Source organism: Oncorhynchus mykiss, chromosome 28 (genome assembly GCF_013265735.2).
Source record: "Oncorhynchus mykiss isolate Arlee chromosome 28, USDA_OmykA_1.1, whole genome shotgun sequence".
In the NCBI taxonomy this organism is placed as follows: Eukaryota; Metazoa; Chordata; class Actinopteri; order Salmoniformes; family Salmonidae; genus Oncorhynchus; species Oncorhynchus mykiss.
The window spans coordinates 23691080-23711358 of NC_048592.1; the positions used below are offsets into that span (position 1 = coordinate 23691080).

At 41.7% G+C, this 20279-nt stretch overlaps 1 protein-coding gene across 3 annotated transcripts in view; it reads right to left on the reverse strand.

Moving 5' to 3' along the window:
• Window positions 1-1287: 1287 nt before the first annotated feature.
• LOC110508186 (vasoactive intestinal polypeptide receptor 2-like) overlaps window positions 1288-20279 on the reverse strand; it is a 61226-nt gene continuing 42234 nt past the window's right edge. For all 3 annotated transcript variants that reach the window (XM_036966917.1, XM_036966916.1, XM_036966918.1), the window contains 10 exons: window positions 17524-17615; window positions 11046-11143; window positions 10685-10817; window positions 10177-10327; window positions 9581-9641; window positions 9231-9300; window positions 6006-6097; window positions 4443-4569; window positions 4267-4308; window positions 1288-3846 (listed from right to left, as the gene is read on the reverse strand). In XM_036966917.1, the coding sequence (XP_036822812.1) occupies window positions 3673-3846; window positions 4267-4308; window positions 4443-4569; window positions 6006-6097; window positions 9231-9300; window positions 9581-9641; window positions 10177-10327; window positions 10685-10817; window positions 11046-11143; window positions 17524-17615 (1040 nt within the window). In that variant the 3' untranslated portion in view covers window positions 1288-3672. The remainder of the gene's footprint in view (window positions 3847-4266; window positions 4309-4442; window positions 4570-6005; window positions 6098-9230; window positions 9301-9580; window positions 9642-10176; window positions 10328-10684; window positions 10818-11045; window positions 11144-17523; window positions 17616-20279) is intronic.

The window sequence follows — 20279 nt, forward strand, 5'->3', positions numbered from 1 at the left end:
TATAGAAAATGTATGGGCAGAACTGAAAAGTGTGTGTGAGTAAGGAGGCCTACAAACCTGACTCAGGTACACCAGCTCTGTCAGGAGGAATGGGCCAAAATTCACCCAATTTATTGTGGGAAGCTTGTGGAAGGCTACCTGAAACATTTTACCCAAGTTAAACTATTTAAAGGCAATGCTACCAAATACTAATTGAATGTATGTAAACTTCTGACCCACTGGGAATGTGATGAAAGAAATAAAAGCTGAAATAAATCATTCTCTCTACTATTATTCTGACATTTCACATTCGTAAAATAAAGTGGTGATCCTAACTGACCTAAGACAGGACATTTTTACTAGAATTAAATGTCAGGAATTGTGAAAAATGTAGTTTAAATGTTTTTGGCTAAGGTGTATGTAAACTTCCAAATCCAACTGTACATTACCTGTTTGCAATAATTCCTGAGGAGCCTCTTGTTTTGTCTCTGCTGCTCGACATCCTTGAGTGTAGCCAGTAATGTGGGAGGTTCACTCAAGCTGTAAAGAGGCTTCTCAACAGCTTTGAGGATGAAGTACAACAAGAAGATAACTTTTAGACTGACGGTCACAAAGGAAAAAGAGCAGAAAAGTGCTCCGCTCCACCCATTCCATTTTTTCTATCCAATTTCTCCAGTACGAGCTCACTGTTATGAGTTTACATTTGACCTTTAAGGTTAGAGGTCTCCATATGTGGCTCAAATGTATGCTAATAATGATATTTGGCCTGAGGCCTCTCATTCTTCATTAAAGCTTTGACACAGATATTTTGCCAAAATATTGTCCCAGAATGAACCCATTCTCCTTTTGAAGAAGTAATTAAACCCACTCCTTCACATATCCCATCCGCTCATATCCCAAATGCAAGAATACAATCAGGGTGTGTAGAGAAATAGAGTGACTCCAGTGTGGATCAGAGGTTGTTTCTTTCTTGGACAGCATCTTCTCTTCCAATTAGTGCTGCTGCCTCCGCCCCGGAGCAGCTCTGTCAGCTCAGATCATCACAGCGCCTCATCTCAGAGTCAGCGACACGTTCAGCTAGCGTCCCCGAATCTTGGCTTGCGTCCCAATTGGCACCCTGTTCCAAAAATAGTGCACTACCTTGACGCACAATAAGGGGAATAGGGTTCTATTTGGAATACAGTCCTGGAAACTAAAGTAAGCTGGAGCTCTGACAGTACACTGTCTATGAACCAGCAAAATGGCCAAGGTTTAATCAGAGAACATTTCTACTGTACAACAATAACATTTATTTAAGAACTAGTCTCATCAATATGGAAGTCATAAAAATATTAAATATTGAAGGTCAAGTTTATTCATCATGTGCTCATAACATACATACCCAGACATTAAACAAAGCATCATTCAAAAGCATGTTGCTAATATATAAAACTGTTTGTTATGCAACCTTAGAGCATGTCCACTGTATAGTGGTGAGAAATCAGCTCATGGAAATATCTCGACCATAAAGGCAAAAATACATTTTGTTCTCATAAGGACATCAATACATAGCCTGGTTCCAGATCTGTTTATGCTCTTGCCAACTCCATGGCGGTCCATGTAAAGCCAATGACAATGCGCATGAAAACACAAACAGACTGGTGTTCAGGCTCATCAATACAAGGATACATCACTAATGTTCACAAAATGAACACATTAACTGTGGTAGCTATGACATTACAGATATTACTCCACTTCTCCATCTCCTTGGATCTTTAATATACACATAGGATGCACCCTACATGGCACCCTATTCCCTATATTGTCCACTACTTTTGACCAGAGATGGTCAAAGTAGTGCACCATGTAGGGGATATTGTGCCATTTGGGAAGGAGACAGCAACAGAATGTAGAATAAAATAACTAAGATGAAATAGAAAGTATTAGGCACTGTTAACATTTTGATTGACTACATCAATGACAAACATGCAAAAAACACAATCCTGGCAGATTTCTACATGGCAAATACATGAGTTCGCTTAACATTTGAAATGTCTTCGGAGATCAGGGAATAATAGTACATTTGGGCGGATTTTTCTAGGAAACACAAAAGAGGACCGTGTTGGAGCTTAGGTCTCCTTCTAGTATGACCTCAAGTCTAAACATTGTCATCTTGTCAGTGGAAACACCTTTGTGAGGGAAATGCCAAGGTAATCAGCAGTCATTTCCTATCTGTCTTCCATATCTACACGAAGCACCTGAAATCCCGGTCTGGTTCAGGGTCAGTTTGTTCAGCCGGATAGATGTGTATAGCAGTCCAGACAGGAGCATGGATCTACCACAGAACTCATACCTTGAGTTAACATTTAAATAGACAGCATATGTAGATAACTTACAACAGAGATGGCTTTGGTTGGTTGTCTTAGTGAGGAATGAACACACACAAAAGCATAACATACTGTAAAATATAAAGAGGAAAATTACATTCACATGATACAATACTAACAAGAGATTGTTCATCAATCATGTTGTGGTATGACATTCATGGTGTCTTTGCAGAAAATAATGCTGAGTAATATCTTAGCAAAAATGACATACCAGTACTTTAGACTTTGCAGTAGGTCAATAGACCCTCTAATATACACAATGGTCCTTTACAATTCATCTCCTCTCCTACCTGCTCATATTGTACTTGTTCTCAACTATCTCATTTAAGTCTCTATATCCATTTTAATCTTCTCGACGGTAATACAAAGCAACATGTCAAATGTACATACTGTATATCTATCTATACATCTTTGCCATGACAATCCTAGTCTCCTTGTAATCATGTTTGACAAAATTAGATCTACTAGAACCCCAGTTCAGTTTGACAACCCATTGCTTAATTGTTTAAACAGCAAATGAACCATGAAGAAAACTAAATCTATGCTACAATTGTTTTACATTTACAAAAGTAGATACAATGTTTAACGGTCAAGATGAAACCATTGTTAATTTGAATCCAGAAATCTCTTACCCTTTAGTTCTTTTCACTCTGAAAGTCATCACAAATGACTCAAATGATATTGTCAATGTCCCAAATGGCACCCTATTCCCTGTTTAGTGCACTACTTTTGACCAGGGCCCATAGGGCTTTGGTCAAAAGTAGTGCACTATTTAGGAAATAGGGTGCCATTTGAGACTCAGGTATTAACTTGAAAGACATTGTTCATGTAGACTAGTGTCAGAACACATGGGTGGAGGGCTGCATGAGGTCATTAAGCACAGTGTGAAATTCATTTCACCACAGAGGGAGAGGAAGAGGGAAAGAGAGAGGAAGAGGGAGAGGGAAAGAGAGAGGAAGAGGGATAAGTATACTAGCCATGCACAGCACTTCTCCCTGGCATCCTTTAATGAAAGGTTTATTTAAACTAACCAATGACTTAAAAACATTGACATTACTGCAGACAGACCAATGTATTCATATCTGTTAAAAATACCCTGTTATGACATCTGCCATAAGTTGCAGGCACAATAAAGGGTACAGGTTTAATAGACAAACTCATTAGAAGATCCTAGAGCCATTTCAGTAATTGTTCTGCCAATACTGTGGGCCAACCTAACTTTTTAGTGCCCACAACTGTAGCCTATGCTTGCTGTAGTGTGTATTTAGGCCAATAGCAGAGTTTTATAGCATTTTAATGGAGACAGATGCCTCTTTACCCGCAGCCCTCACAGTACAGTAGTTTCTGTCTGCAGGAAGGACTGGGCCCGACAGTTACGTTGGAACTGAGCCATGTTCTCTGAGCCGTTTCTGGAGGCATAGGTGTTGTGCTGGGTGTAGTTTCTGGCCATATGGCAGTTGAGGCATATACTCTGCCATTTTCTCTTCAGTTCGCCTTGAACCTGAAGTAGGAAGATAAATCTCTTAGCACAAAAGGGAAAACTAGTCAACATCTGTCAATTCATAGCTATACTATATAATGTTTCAATATAATCCTGTCCTCGTTGATTTACTACAATGAAAAGGAAGCAGACAACATTTAAAATGTCAATGTTTATCAACTTCTAATAAAAGACCTCCCTAATTAGACTGTAAAAATGTCTCTTAAATCAGTTAAAACCTTGTTTTCCAAAATAGCTTTCATAAAAGCCCCCACTTTTCTTCCCAAATTGACCCAAGGAAGACACTGTCAACACTGATTCACTAATCATTTACACTGCTATTTGTCTTCCTCATTGAGCCATTAGTCCCCAAGGCAACCCTTTAATTCCAGAAAAAAAAGAAACAACAATTAAGTCAAGAGCTTAAAGACAACGGCTTACCTCACTGTTTAAGAAACAGTACAGGATGACAACCACCAGGCCCTGCCAATAGAACATCAACAGAAAATCCCGTAAATGAGAGACAACCAAAAACACAAACAATTCCCAACAAAACTGCCAAATATAGCCAGAATATATTAACTATGATTAAATTATGCAAAAATGATCCGTTTTACCTGAAAGGATCCGATAGCGAGGTCAAAGAAGATTTTGTAATCTACCATGGATTCATTGAGAGACACAAAGACAACATAATGGATGCCAAACAGAGGGATCAACAGGAGAGTGGATTTGGCCAACCTCCTGAAAACACACACAATATTACAGAGATACTGTATGCAGGGGACCTAGAGACTACACACGTATATTCAATAATATACTGTTTAATATAATAATAATTGCTGGTTATATGTCCACAAAACTTTGGTACCGAAACGTTGGTCTTTTCCCATTTAAATGATTGAGAGCATGCAGTGTATAAGACTTCCTTACATTTTTTGTTGAGTTGGCACTTCCCTAACTATTTCTGGTGTGCGTCCTCATGCTTTTTTGTACATATACACATCAATGGAAGGGATAATCAACAAGGGGCTGTGCCAGTGCACGTCAGGCAGTGGAGGCTGGTGAGAGGAGGACGGCTCATAATGATGGTGTGTAATGGCTGGAATGGAGTGGTATCAAACACGTGTTTGATGCCATTCCATTCATTCCATTCCAGCCATTATTCTGAGCCGTCCTCCCCTCACCAGCCTCCACTGATGTCAGATCAACATCACACCCGGCATCATGGTTTATTTCCACATTCCCATGTTGATGATCTCTTTACATAAAGCATGTCTGGAGTCTCTCTAGAATCCCATAAATATGCAGATCAATAACGTGCAATGTGTATAGAGCGGCATAGGGAATATCCTACCAACAAAAGGGCACCCAAAATAAACCTGAGTTTTTATCTAAGTTTTTACCCATCATTCCACAGCCTTTTGCCACAAGAGCAGACATTCAGATGTACATATATTCTTAGGGATATATTTCTCTGAAGAAGCAGCATCTTAGCCTTTCTAAAACCTCAACAGACTGCACAGATTACAGAGTGTATTACTCCCTTTTGGTGATGGCACCCTTCTGGCTGCTGAGAATTTCCTCAGAAGATTTTCAGGGAAGCAGATAGTCATCAGCAGACTGGTCTGAACTCAGGGATGGCTTTGTGCTGCAGTGAGAGTAAAGGCTGCACCCCCTTTTCCCTATATAGTGCACTACTTTTTACCAGAGGCCTTTGGACCCTGTAGGGAATAGGGTGCCATTTGAAATGCCTCCTAAATCGTTAAGGGATACTGACTGCCAAGTGCCAACCTGTGATTCTTAGCACTAAGGTGGATTATGCTGTAACAAAAGACACCAGCTCATCCAGTCTTAGCATCACCACCTGCCTCTTATCCCTAAAATCCCCTCGCTGAACAGATGGGAATATTTCTGAAGGTAAGGGCGTGCTGTGATGACCACCTCTATAGCTAAGCCTGAATCTTGCGTCACTCAGCAGTCTGCACTATAGAACACCTTCAGGCTGCATGTCTTTGGCCTGAGAAGGCAACTAAAATACCACGTCAGTGGCATGCAATTGTATACTGTGGCATTTAAGTGTGGTGACATAGGAATGTTGACACACTCCATTGTTGAGTACTCATTGTCTTTTGCCTGAGTGCAGTAACACATGCCTACTTGGGTACAAGAGCACATACCTGTATTGTGACTGGTCGTTGCCACCCACATCAGGACACCTCAGTTTCTGAACCAGGATTCTTATAATACTGATGAACAGGAGGAAGTTCACCTGGAAAGCCAGTCAACAGACATGATATATAATATCATATAAATATGACACATATTTGTATATTTAGTCAAATTTGTTCACTGCATTGCTTTTGAAGGGCATTTAGGTCATCTATGACCAGTAATGGTATACATTTGAGGGAAATGTGATGCAGTCAGATAAGAGGAAACAGTAGAAGCCGTCACATATAAATCCCTTGCTGTAAAGCCCTCATAAACGTTATCCTAACTATAAAGCCCTCATAGACGTTATCCTGACCAACTGGCCCTACAAATACACCTCCGCTGTCTTTAATCAGGATCTCAGCGACCACTGCCTCATTGCCTGTATCCGCTACGGGTCCGCAGTCAAACAACCACCTCTCATCACTGTCAAACGCTCCCTAAAACACTTCTGCAAGCAGGCCTTTCTAATCGACCTGGCCCGGGTATCCTGGAAGGATATTGACCTCATCCCGTCAGTTGAGGATGCCTGGTCATTCTTTAAAAGTAACTTCCTCACCATCTTAGATAAGCATGCTCCGTTCAAAAAATGCAGAACTAAGAACAGATATAGCCCTTGGTTCACTCCAGACCTGACTGCTCTCGACCAGCACAAAAACATCCTGTGGCGGACTGCAAAAGCATCGAATAGTCCCTGCGATATGCAACTGTTCAGGGAAGTCAGGAATCAATACACGCAGTCAGTCAGGAAAGCAAAGGCTAGCTTTTTCAAGCAGAAAAAAAAGAAAAAAACTCCAAAAAGTTCTGGGACACTGTAAAGTCCATGGAGAACAAGAGCACCTCCTTCCAGCTGCCCACTGCACTGAGGCTAGGTAACAAGCATTTCTCAACGGCTGGCCATGCCTTCCCAAATCCAGAAGCAGATGTTCTGAAAGAGCTGCAAAACCTGGACCCGTACAAATCAGCTGGGCTTGACAATCTGGACCCTCTATTTCTGAAACTATCCGCCGCCATTGTCGCAACCCCTATTCCAAGCCTGTTCAGCCTCTCTTTCATATCGTCTGAGATCCCCAAGGATTGGAAAGCTGCCGCAGTCATCCCCCTCTTCAAAGGGGGAGACATCCTGGACCCAAACTGTTACAGACAAACTGTTCCATCCTGCCCTGCCTATCTAAGGTCTTCGAAAGCCTAGTCAACAAACAGATCACTGACCATCTCGAATCCCACCATACCTTCTCCGCTGTGCAATCTGGTTTCCGAGCCGGGGTGCACCTCAGCCACGCTCAAGGTACTAAACGATATCATAACCGCCATCGATAAAAGACAGTACTGTGGAGCCGTCTTCATCGACCTGGCCAAGGCTTTCGACTCTGTCAATCATCGGCAGACTCAGTAGCCTCGGTTTTTCTAATGACTGCCTTGCCTGGTTCACCAACTACTTTGCAGACAGAGTTCAGTGTGTCAAATCGGAGGGCATGTTGTCCGGTCCTCTGGCAGTCTCTGGGGGTGCCACAGGGTTGAATTCTCAGGCCGACTCTTTTCTCTGTATATATCAATGATGTTGCTCTTGCTGCGGGCGATTCCCTGATCCATCTCTACGCAGACGACACCATTCTGTATACTTCTGGCCCTTCCTTGGACACTGTGCTATCTAACCTCCAAACGAGCTTCAATGCCATACAACACTCCTTCCGTGGCCTCCAACTGCTCTTAAATGCTAGTAAAACCAAATGCATGCTTTTTAACCGTTCGCTGCCTGCACCCGCATGCCCGACTAGCATCACCACCCTGGATGGTTCCGACCTAGAATATGTGGACATCTATAAGTACCTAGGTGTCTGGCTAGACTGTAAACTCTCCTTCCAGACTCATATCAAACATCTCCAATCTAAAATCAAATCTAGAGTCGGCTTTCTATTCCGCAACAAAGCCTCCTTCAGTCACGCCGCCAAACTTACCCTAGTAAAACTGACTATCCTACCGATCCTCGACTTTGGCGATGTCATCTACAAAATAGCTTCCAATACTCTACTCAGCAAATTGGATGCAGGTTATCACAGTGCCATCCGTTTTGTTACTACAGCACCTTATACCACCCACCACTACGACCTGTATGCTCTAGTCGGCTGGTCCTCACTACATATTCGTCGCCAGACCCACTGGCTCCAGGTCATCTACAAGTCCATGCTAGGTAAAGCTCCGCCTTATCTCAGTTCACTGGTCACAATGGCAACACCCACCCGTAGCACGCGCTCCAGCAGGTGTATCTCACTGATCATCCCTAAAGCCAACACCTAATTTGGCCGCTTTTCCTTCCAGTTCTCTGCTGCCTGTGACTGGAACGAATTGCAAAAATCGCTGAAGTTGGAGACTTTTATCTCCCTCACCAACTTTAAACATCTGCTATCTGAGCAGCTAACCGATCACTGCAGCTGTACATAGTCCATCGGTAAATAGCCCACCCAATTTACCTACCTCATCCCCATACTGTTTTTATTTATTTACTTTTATGCTCTTTTGCACACCAGTATCTCTACCTGCACATGACCATCTGATCATTTATCACTCCAGTGTTAATCTGCTAAATTGTAATTATTCGCCTACCTCCTCATGCCTTTTGCGCACAATGTATATAGACTCTTTTTTTTCTACTGTGTTATTGACTTGTTTATTGTTTACTCCGTGTGTAACTCTGTGTTGTTGTCTGTTCACACTGCTATGCTTTATCTTGTTCTCAACTAGCCTACCTGGTTAAATAAAAAAAAGAATAACTATGTTTGGACAGGAGAAATGTCGATAAGGCCAGGATCAACCTTGAATTATCTCCAGGAACTGCATTAATTCACATGCATGCAGAGTAACTACATAAATGTAGCATGCTCTTGCTATTACAGTCCTATCAGCTCCCAGTATGCGCTAGATTGACAGATCTGAATATTCTCTGTCTGCATCCCAAATGGAAACCTATTCCCTTTTCAGAGCACTACCTTTGAGCAGGGCCCATAAGGCTCTGGTCAATAGTAGTACACTATATAGGGAATGAGTGCCATTTGAGACGCATCCTCTGTATGACATTTACTTATCTGGACACCTGTTTAGTTAATGCCTGGATATAGCAGCAGTTGGATCCTGCATGTGGTAAAGGGAATTACAGCAGCAGCAATGGGTCATGGGTCATGTTGGATACCCACCATGATGGAGATTCCTATGGGCACATTGATCACCCACATTGGGATTGGGTTATCATTCTGTTCCCAGCAGCTGAAGAAATAGGAAAAACCCACATGAGAATGTTAGTAAACACGTTCCATGCATCCCTGCCCATACTAATCTAAGCACAGCACGTTGTGCTGGTCAAAATGATTTGAGCATTAAATCAAAATGATAAAGGTTGCCAAATGCTTGATTAATTTGATAATCACATGAATCTGAAGTCACAGATTATAACATGCAAACCAAGACAAACATCGTTCTGGCAATCACATAGGAAAAGAATCCAACACATCAATCATGTACATTTATGATTTCCAAGGTAACTCACCCAGTATCCTCATAATAAACCCTTGCAATAGCCCATGCAGAAACAAACACTGTTGGGATTCCTGAAACAGAGAGGAGAATACATCTGAAAGTATAAATGGATTGATTGTACTGTATGTTCCTCACTGTTGTTGATACATTGCACACAGTATATATTAATGATTATAAACTGGGTGGTTCGAGCCCTAAATGCTGATTGGCTGAAAGCTGTTGTATATCAGACCGTGTACCACATTGCGTTGTGCATAAGAACAGCCCTTAGCCGTGGTATATTGGCCATACAACACATACCCCTCATGCCTTATTGCTTAATTATAAACTGGGTGGTTCGAGCTCTGAATTCTGATTGGCTGACAGCCGTTGTATATCAGACCGTATACCAAGGGTATGACAAAACATTTATTTTTACTGCTCTAATTACGTTGATAACCAGTTTATAATAGCAATAAGGTACCTCGGGGGTTTGTGATATATGGCCAATATACCACGGCTAAGGGCTGTGTCCAGGCACTCGCGTTGCGCATAAGAACAGTTCTTAGCCATGGTATTTTGGCCATATACCACACCCCCTCAGGACTTTTTGCTTAAGTAGCTTACCCCAGCCAATGAGAAGATAAACGATGAAGTGCCTATTTTCAGAGAAGATGACAATCAGCAGCATATGGAGGTAGAGGCCCTCAACCAGCAACCAGAAGAAGTTGGCCATGATAAAGTAGTGAAAAATCACCAGGCTCGCCTTGCATCCAATCTGGAACAACATTGTAGTACATCACTTGTGCTGCTATACAAAGAGAAATTACCAGACACTCAACACAAAGAACAAACGTGTGTGTCTATATGGAAACTGAATTCCATGTCCTTATTCTGATACACGAAGAAGTGGAAAACACACATTTCTAAAGTATACCCACACAAACATAATCAGAGTGAACTGAAGGTACAATAACCAAAATGTGTCCAATGGAAACTGAATTATGTACCTCAATCTCAAAGAATATGTGAAAGAAACATGTTTCCAACCAATCTGTACAAATACTTATCAGTCTGAATTGTGAATGAACTATAAGAACCAGAGATATGCAGGCTGATAAACCTCCTGGCTCACCAGTGAAGGCAGCTCAGAACACTGATTGCTGCGAGAGAAGAGGATGTCGTCCTTCACAAGGACCGCCACCGCCCTCAGGATGAAGGAAAAGAACAGGTTGAGGTGAATGTAGTTCCTCGTGCAGTGGAGTTTTCTATAGAGGGGGTGGCAGAGGTAATTATTAAGCAGAGGATCTCTGGTGTGTTGATCCAATATCCTGCTGCTCTGAACAGAGGGTGTTCTCTACTGTACGTAACTAAGGCTGTGTCCCAAGTGCCACCCTATTTCGTATATTAAGAACTAATTATGACCAGGGCCCTTGGCAAAAGTAGTGCGCTATATAGGGAATAGGGTGCCATTTGAGATGCATCCTAACTCTCACCTGAATACACAGAGGATGGCGCTCCCGGTTGTGAGGGCGATCAAAGACAAACTGTGGCCCAGGGTGTACAGAGTCTTCACCACCATAAAGAAGACCAGCTATAGGAAAGAGAACAAACAGTACAGTTATTGGCAGTATCAAAGCTGTATATATTCAATTCAATTAAATGTAAAAAAAAACTATGGGCAATTACTTCAACATATATAGAAGCAAAGTTAGAATAAAGAACATGTGCAAGTCATGTGCAATATTAACATTGTGTGTACTTTCAGAATGTACTTGATTCTAACATCAAATGAATAACAAGGAAGGACAGATTATAGGTTGTAATAGTTTCTAAACATCCTCAGCAGGTAAACATATCATTACAAATACTAAACCATTCTTCCATGAAACTGGCATGCGTCAGAAAAAACTCAGAAAACTCCTTCAATTTTATCAATCAAATAAAGCACATCAGCAGTTGTCACAAAGTGCTTTACAGATACCCAGGCTAAAATCCCAAAGAGCAAGCAAGCAATGCAGAGGCAGAGGCAGAAGCACAGTGGCTAGGAAAAATCCCCTAGAAGGCAGGGAAAAAACCTAGAGTGGAACCAGGCTCCGAGGGATTGCCAGTCCTGTTCTGTCAGGCCCTGATCTGTTTCACCTGTCTTTATGATAGTCTCCCCCCCCTCCAGGTGTCGCTTATTTCCCCCGGTGTATTTATCCCTGTGTTTCCTGTCTCTCTGTTGCCAGTTCTTCTTGTCAAGTCAACCAGCATGGGTTTTCCCGTGCTCCTGCTTTTTCTTATCTCTTCTCTCTCTTTTGCTAGTCCTACACATTGATTCAAAAGGGATTTACTATGCCATTAAAAGGATCTGCGTGAGCAGAGGTAGGAAAAGCAGAGGTACAGAATCCTTGAGACATTTTGAGAGACATTTAGAGACTCCTTTTCAAACTCACAAAAGTGTACTGTAGAGATGGGTGAAAAAAAGTACTACTAAATACTAAATAATACTAAATAATTTCAACCCGCTCAAAGGGTGATTCACAGGTTGATTCAAAGAGATTGAAATCTTAAAAAGGACCTGTGTGAATCTGCTCTCTAATATTGTTTCCCCAGGAAATGTGTCAAATGTTTGATTTCCACCGTTTTACCACTGTCTAGTGAAAAACAGTGACTTTCTTGAAAACGTCAGACAAGGACCCTACCAACGCACCAACACTCCCAGTTTGAGGTAGGGCCAAATGTACATTATCTTACGAAAACAATCATTCTCTCTAAAAGCATGGAGAAAGCTCCTGTTCTGCAGCGAGCTCTTCTACACCTGCACTTCACACTATCCATTGCTCATTGTTCTTCAAAACGTGCATGCACGCACACAACATTTGATATGACATATGACATCAGTCCTTGATCTGTTTGTGCTCCTGCCAACTCCACTGCTGCCATTTTGTATTGGTATTTATTATGGATCCCCATTAACCGCTGCCAAGGCAATAGCTACTCTTCGTGGGGTCCAGCAAAATTAAGGCTGTTACAATAAATATACAGTGCATTAGGAAAGTATTCAGACCCATTCCCTTTTTCCACATTTTGTTACATTACATCCTTATTCTAAAATGTATTAAATAAACACATTTTCCTCATCACTCTACACACAGTACCCCATAATGAGGTGAGAACTGTTCATTTCATTTTTACAAATGCATTAAAAAACCTTATTTATATAAGTATTCAGACCCTTTGCTATGAGACTCGAAATTGAAAACAGGTGCATCATGTTTCCATTGATCATCCGTGAGATGTATGTACAACTTGGTTGGATTCCACCTGTGGTAAATTAAATTGATTGAACATGATTTGGAAAAGCACACACCTGTCTATATAAGGTCCCACAGATGACAGTGCATGTCAGAGCAAAAACCAAGCCATGAGGTTGAAGGAATTGTCCGTAGAGCTCTGAGACAGAATTGTGTCGAGGCACAGATCTGGGGAAGGGTACAAAAGCATTTCTGAAGCATTGAAGGTCCTCAAGAACACAGTGGCCTCCATTATTCTTAAATGGAAGACGTTTGGAACCACCAAGACTCTTCCTAGAGCTGGCTACCCGGCCAAACTGAGCAATCGGGGAGAGAATGGCCGCTCTGACAGAGCTTCAGAGTTCCTCTGTGGAGATTGAAGAACATTCCAGAAAGACAACCATCTCTGAAGAACTCCACCAATCAAGCCTTTATGGTAGAGTAGCCAGACGGAAGCCACTCCTCAGTAAAAGGCACATGACAGCCCACTTGGAGTTTGCCAAAGGGCACCTAAAGGACTCTCAGACCATGAGAAACAATATTCTTTGGTCTGATGAAACCAAGATTGAACTCTTTGGCCTGAATGCCAAACGGAAGGAAAGCATCATGCTGTGGGGATGTTTTTCAGCAGCAGGGACTGTGAGGCTAGTCAGGCTTGAGGGAAAGATTAACAGAGCTAAGTATAGAGACATCCTTGATGAAACTTGCTCCAGAGCGCTCAGGACCTCAGACTGGGGCGAAGGTTCACCTTCCAACAGGACCAATGACCCTAAGCACACAGCCAAGACAACGCAGGAGTAGCTTCAGGACAAGTCTCTGAATGTCCTTGAGTGGCCCAGCCAAAACAGATCAAACATCTCTGGAGAGACCTGAAAATAGCTGTGCAGCAACACTCCCCATCCAACCTGACTGAGCTTAGGAGGATCTGTCAAGAAGAATGGGAGAAACTCCGCAAAAACAGGTGTTCCTAGCTTGTAGCATCATACCCAAGAAGACTCAAGGCTGTAATCGCTGCCAAAGGTGCTTCATCAAAGTGCTGAGTAAAGGGTCTGAATACTTATGTAAAATTGATATTTCTAAAAATCTGTTTTTGCTTTGTCATTATGGGGTATTGTGTGTAGATTGATGAGGGAAAAAAACGAATATTTGCATTTTAAAAATTGCATGTTTTCTGTTTCATCTGTTCAAAACCTGAGTCCTCCCTTAAGCCTACTTTGATGAAGTCTTTTTTTTTATCCTGACCATTTTATAATATCATTACATTTTACATAGTATTTATAAAACCTGCTTGTTTTTCGTTTAATTTTATTACAACCTAACTTATTCTAATATTTCCCCTTCCTGGTTTTATGGTGACAACGTCCGTGGTGCGCTTGCAATGCAACTTCTGGAGATGTGTGAATGCGATCTGATCTGTAAAATGGTTCTGATTATGTTCATTAAAACAGGCCTTTTTGGGAGCAGTATAACGGTGAGTGGACATTCCCCCGATCTATATATTTTTATTGGATCTTTGTCCAGCAACTGTGAAAAGTTTGGAGGTGCATAAAACCCTCCATAATCTGTGTTGTTTTAATATTATATGCCCAGAGGGAGAAATTATGGTTCCCATAAGTGTGACATACTATATAGCCTATTTAAAACTAGTTGTTATTTTGTTCAGAATTTGATTAGAATTATTTGTTCTCTTTTTAGGCCTTATCATTCATTTAATGTTGCTTATTGCCCATGTTTTCCATGTCCATGCTCAGCCATAATGACATGTACAGTAGGCCTAGCCCCTATGTCAGTATAAGTAATTACTTAGAACAATGTGGACTGCAAATGGATTCAAGTTCATGTATTTAGCAAAGATATGTCTACCTTTTGATTTTTGTTTCTGTAAGCCATTTAACAAACTGTAACGGACTAACATTGGAATTGGAGTTGATTCCAAGGCAAGACATAAGACTGTGAAATACATAAAATACATCAAACTTGAAGCAACCACATTTTGCCATGGAGCACTTAAAATAGAGCCCTTCATCTTTTTTATGTTTGTTTCATAGTACAGTTTCTCCTTTTTGTTCAGTTTAGTAACATGATTTCTCAGTTTACAGTACATTTACCAATTGGTTGTGCATTTTCTTATTAATGGGTGCATGCTTATTAGTAACTGGAATAAGAGATTTCATAAGCATGTCACGTGCAGTGTCTGGTTGCTCCTCATTACACACCAGAGACCAGCAAATATTCTTTACATCTTCAACATAGGATTCACTACAAAACGCATTGTATGACCTCTTATACATTATATTAAGCCCAGCCTTTGGAACTTCGTTTTTTATAGATATGACTACAGTATTATGATCACTACTGTACATCCAGTGGATTTGGATACTGCTTTGGAGCAGATTTCTGCAGCATTGGTAATGATGTGATCCATTTCATTCCTGTGCTGTTTAAAAATACCCTGGTAGGTTGACTGATAACCTGAACCACGTTACAGCTTTTTCTTGAGTGGACGGCTTGATGAAAGCCAATTAATATTTAGGTGATCTCTCTCATTGTCACTCCTTGTGTTTGGCTTGACAAGGAGTTGGCATTAGAGCATAAACTGACTGGCACTCGGACTAGAGGTTACATCCTAGAAGGGGGTTGCACTGTATTGGTAATGGCAGGGGCATCGTTTGGTACTTCTTGCCCCTCTACCAATTTCAAGAATTCCTGGCTTCACTACACTATTGCAGGCATTGCAAAAGTTCTGAACTCTCTGTGTGAAACAAGCCAGAGAGGAAACATGTGTTCCTATCTATTTTTCATAGTGAGAGAAGATGAATTTTCCATTTCGAAAGATTGGACATCGCCTTAACATGGGCAAACAGGGGGAAAGGCTTGGGTGAGAGTACAGTTGGTGAATTTCACAGATTAATGGCCACTCAGTTAGAGGAAAACATTTTAGTGCATTAAATATTTAAGAAAGTATGCATTTTATTTTCATATGGAGATCAGTAGAGAGCCACCGGTGGCTCTGTGATCCAGACCAGTGGGGCCTCTTAGATAACCTCCAAGAGAATAGAGCGCAGAGAGCACAATAGGCTGTTCGAGGTCATTCCTCAATCTGAATGAAGCAAGTGAATCGTAGGGAATTGTGGCCAGCAATTTAACTACAGTCAGTTTGCCAAACAAGAATTACTGTTGGGAGTATTATTTAAATGACCTTAAATTAATGGGTCATTTGAGTTTCATTGCTCTTTTTTGCGAGGCTTATCTCTGGTTCAGCTTTCTTCAAAGAAGATTGCTCTGATCAAATGCTGGGCAGTGGAATAGCAGTATGAATCATCAGTCGTCTTCATTTTTCCTCCTGGAACATTGCTGCTACTTGGCCTCTTATTAACATCTGCTGTACTGGGCCAACCCGGACAGTAATTTGGAGTCTGTGTCCCAGATGGCATCTTATTCCCCACAGGGCCCTTGTCAAAAGCAATGCACTATATAGGAAATATCAGGGTGCCATTTGGGACACACATGGTGCAGTGTTTAGATTGAGGAGACAGCTGGGTGCCACGGTGAACAGGATTTTTTATTTAGCTTTCAAGGCACCTGTGTCTGTATTTCTGTATTTCAAGGCATCGGGTGGAATTGAGCACACGCACGCACACCCACCACACACACAAAAACACACACACATACAAAAACACACTACACCAGACCGAGGACAGAATTTACATGCATTTAGCAAAGGGTTATACGGCTAGTTTTCATTATCAGCATGAGGGCCTTCACACCCAGAAATCAGACCAAACTAAATCAAACGTTATATAAAAACAATCGAAAATCACTCACAATAACATTGTCATGTTCCTCTCTATAATGTCCATTGTATCAATACCTTGATTGCATTCTGATATATGATAGACTACAGTATTGTATTTCCAAACACAGCTACTTGCATGTCATCATGTATTGTTTCTTGCTCAAACTTTGAATAATTATACAACACCAGAGAGACCAACGACCTAGAGATCTAGAACACCAGAGAGACCAGAGACCTAGAGATCTAGAACACCAGATGCCTAGAGATCTAGAACACCAGAGAGACCAGAGACCTAGAACACCAGATGCCTAGAGATCTAGAACACCAGAGACCAACGACCTAGAGATCTAGAACACCAGAGAGACCAGAGACCTAGAGATCTAGAACACCAGATACCTAGAGATCTAGAACACCAGAGAGACCAGAGACCTAGAGATCTAGAACACCAGAGAGACCAGAGACCTAGAGATCTAGAACACCAGAGAGACCAGAGACCTAGAGATCTAGAACACCAGAGAGACCAGAGACCTAGAACACCAGAGAGACCAGATGCCTAGAGATCTAGAACACCAGAGAGACCAGAGACCTAGAGATCTAGAACACCAGAGAGACCAACGACCTAGAACACCAGAGAGACCAGAGACCTAGAGATCTAGAACACCAGATGCCTAGAGATCTAGAACACCAGATGCCTAGAGATCTAGAACACGAGACCAGAGACCTAGAGATCTAGAACACCAGATGCCTAGAGATCTAGAACACCAGAGAGACCAGAGACCTAGAGATCTAGAACACCAGATGCCTAGAGATCTAGAACACCAGAGAGACCAAAAACCTAGAGATCTAAAACACCAGAGAGACCAGAGACCTAGAACTCTCAGAGAACATCACCCTGGTTACCTTATCATGTTTTTCCTCTGCCCCACACACACGGGTTATTTGGGGAAAAACTTCAGACCATCCGTCCTCTGTACAGTTCTTACTTATGTTTCCTGTGGGTAGGAGAAAAACATTGCTTTTGTCAGTTAAATGTTTGTATTGCCCCATCTCTAAAAGACTTGGTTATTCCTTTCATAAATCATAGTCAAAGAAAATTGCAGCATGTTTTTTGTAGACACAATTATTTGATTTCTCTGGTAAGTGAGTCTGATGAATGATATTTATTCTGCTAAGATGATCCTCCTTTGTATGCCCACTCAAGTTGACCAAAAAAGTTCGTGTGATTTGCTACACATGGCTTCACACACACAACCCTAAGTGATTGCTCAGTGGCTGTGATTCCATTTTGAGCATGACGCATGATGGCTTCCATTAAAGTTTCAACTGGTTCTTGTTTACAGTGTTGTCAAATTATTCTAAAAAACATTCAGACAGTCTTCTAAGGAGCAAATAGATGTCATTTTCAGCGTTTCTTCGCAAAAACTTCTCTCTCTGGGAAGCGAAAGGGTTCCATGTTTATTCAAAGAAGCCTTCGACTTAGTTGAGTACTGAATGAACCCTGTATGTAATGTACTTTACTACACACGATTTAGGACTACAACCACAGGCCTCTTTCTTTCTCCGCTCCTTTGAGTGTCACACTCCATCAGTCTACTCTACACAGACCCTGCCACAGCAGACTACCTACTTGTAGACTTGCCGGGTGCTATAGGGATCCCAGAGGTTTCTGTTACAAATACATCTTCCAATTTACATGCCCAACTCATCCTCTCCAATTCAATTTCACACAGCTACATTTAGTCGGAGGTCTCTTGAATGTGGGGTGTTCATCATAAGACTGGAACCTGTCTTAATGTAAATACAATGATCTTACAGTAATCTATCACACTCTTTGTCTGGGTAATTAGTTTATAATGAATGAAGTGGCAGTACAGATTCGTCTAGACTGTCACCAGTAGTGATGGGTAGGACGAGAGCTCCACAGAATCCTAGTCTGCCACATGGGCCATTGGAGATTGTGGAGTGAGCAGACATTATTAATTTTGCCTCTAGTCCATGCAGTGCAGAACATACTGTATCATTCTTGGCTTGGTGCAATTTGGCTTGGTGCAATTCAACATGATTCAATGGAGAATTTTGCCATAGTATATAGGTTACAAAAGAACGATAGACAGTGCATTTGGAAAGTATTCATACCCCTTGACACTTTTACAGCCTTATTCTAAAATTGATTATAGTTTTTTCCCCCTCATCAAATCGACACACACTCTACACACAGCGGCAGGTAGCCTAGTGGGTAGAGCATTGGTCAAGTAACCGAAAGGTTGCTAGATCAAATCCCCAAGCTGACAAGGTAAAAATCTGTTGTTCTGCCCCTGAACAAGGCAGTTAACACACTGTTCCTAGGCCGTCATTGTGAATAAGAATTTGATCTTAACTGACTTGCCTAGTTAAATTGAATACATATTTTTCAAACACACAATACCCCATAACGACAAAGCAAAAACAGGTTTTTAGAAATGTTTGCTAAAAGACTCAAATATCACATTTACTTAAGTATTCAGACCCTTTACTCAGTACTTGGTTGAAGCACCTTTGGCAGCGATTACAGCCTCGAGTCTTCTTGGGTATGACACTATAAGCTTGGCACACCAGTATTTGGAGAGTTTCTCTCCTCTCTGCAGATCCTCTCAAACTCTGTCAGGTTGGACGCACAGCTATTTTCAGGTCTCTCCAGAGCTGTTAGATTGGATTCAAATCCGGGCTTTGGCTGGGCCACTCAAGGACATTCAGAGACTTGTCCCGAAGCCACTCCTGCATTGTCTTGGCTGTGTGCTAAGGGTCGTTATTGGAAGGTGAACCGTCGCCCCAGTCTAAGGTCCTGAACTCTCTGGAGCAAGTTTTCATTATGGATCTCTCTGTACTTTGCTCTGTTCATCTTTCCCCCATAGGGATGGTGCCAGGTTTCATCTATATGTGAAGCTTGGCATTCAGGCCAATGAGTTCAATCTTGGTTTCATCAGACCAAATAATATTGTTTCTCATGGTCTGGGAGTCCTTTAGATGCCTTTTGGCAAACTCCAAGTAGGCTGTCATGTACCTTTAATTGAGGAGTGGCTTCCTTCTGGCCACTCTACAATAAATCCTAATTGGTGGAGTGCTGCAGAGATGGTTGTCCTTCTGGAAGGTTCTCCCATCTCCACAGAGGAACACTATAGCTCTGTCACAGTGACCATTGGGTTCTTGGTCACCTCCCTGACCAAGGCCCTTCTCCCCAATTGCTCAGGTTGGCCAGGTCTAGAAAGAGTCTTGGTGATTCCAAACTTCTTCCATTTAAGAATGATGGAGGTCACTGGGTTCTTGGGAACCTTCAATGCTGTAGACATGTTTTGGTACCCTTCCCCAGATCTGTGCCTCGACACAATCCTGTCTCGTAGCTCTATGGACAATTCCTTCGACCTCATGGCTTGGTTTTTGCTCTGACATGCACCGTCATCTGTGTGACCTTATATAGACAGGTGTGTGCCTTTCCAAATCATGTCTAATCAATTGAATTTACCGCAGGTGGACTCCAATCAAGTTGTAGAAACATCTCAAGGATGATCAATGGAAACAGGATGCTGAATACAGGGTCTGAATACTTGTGCAAATAAGGTATGTTTATTTATTTTGAATCTTTTCAAAAAACTTTTTTCACTTAGTCATTATGGGGTATT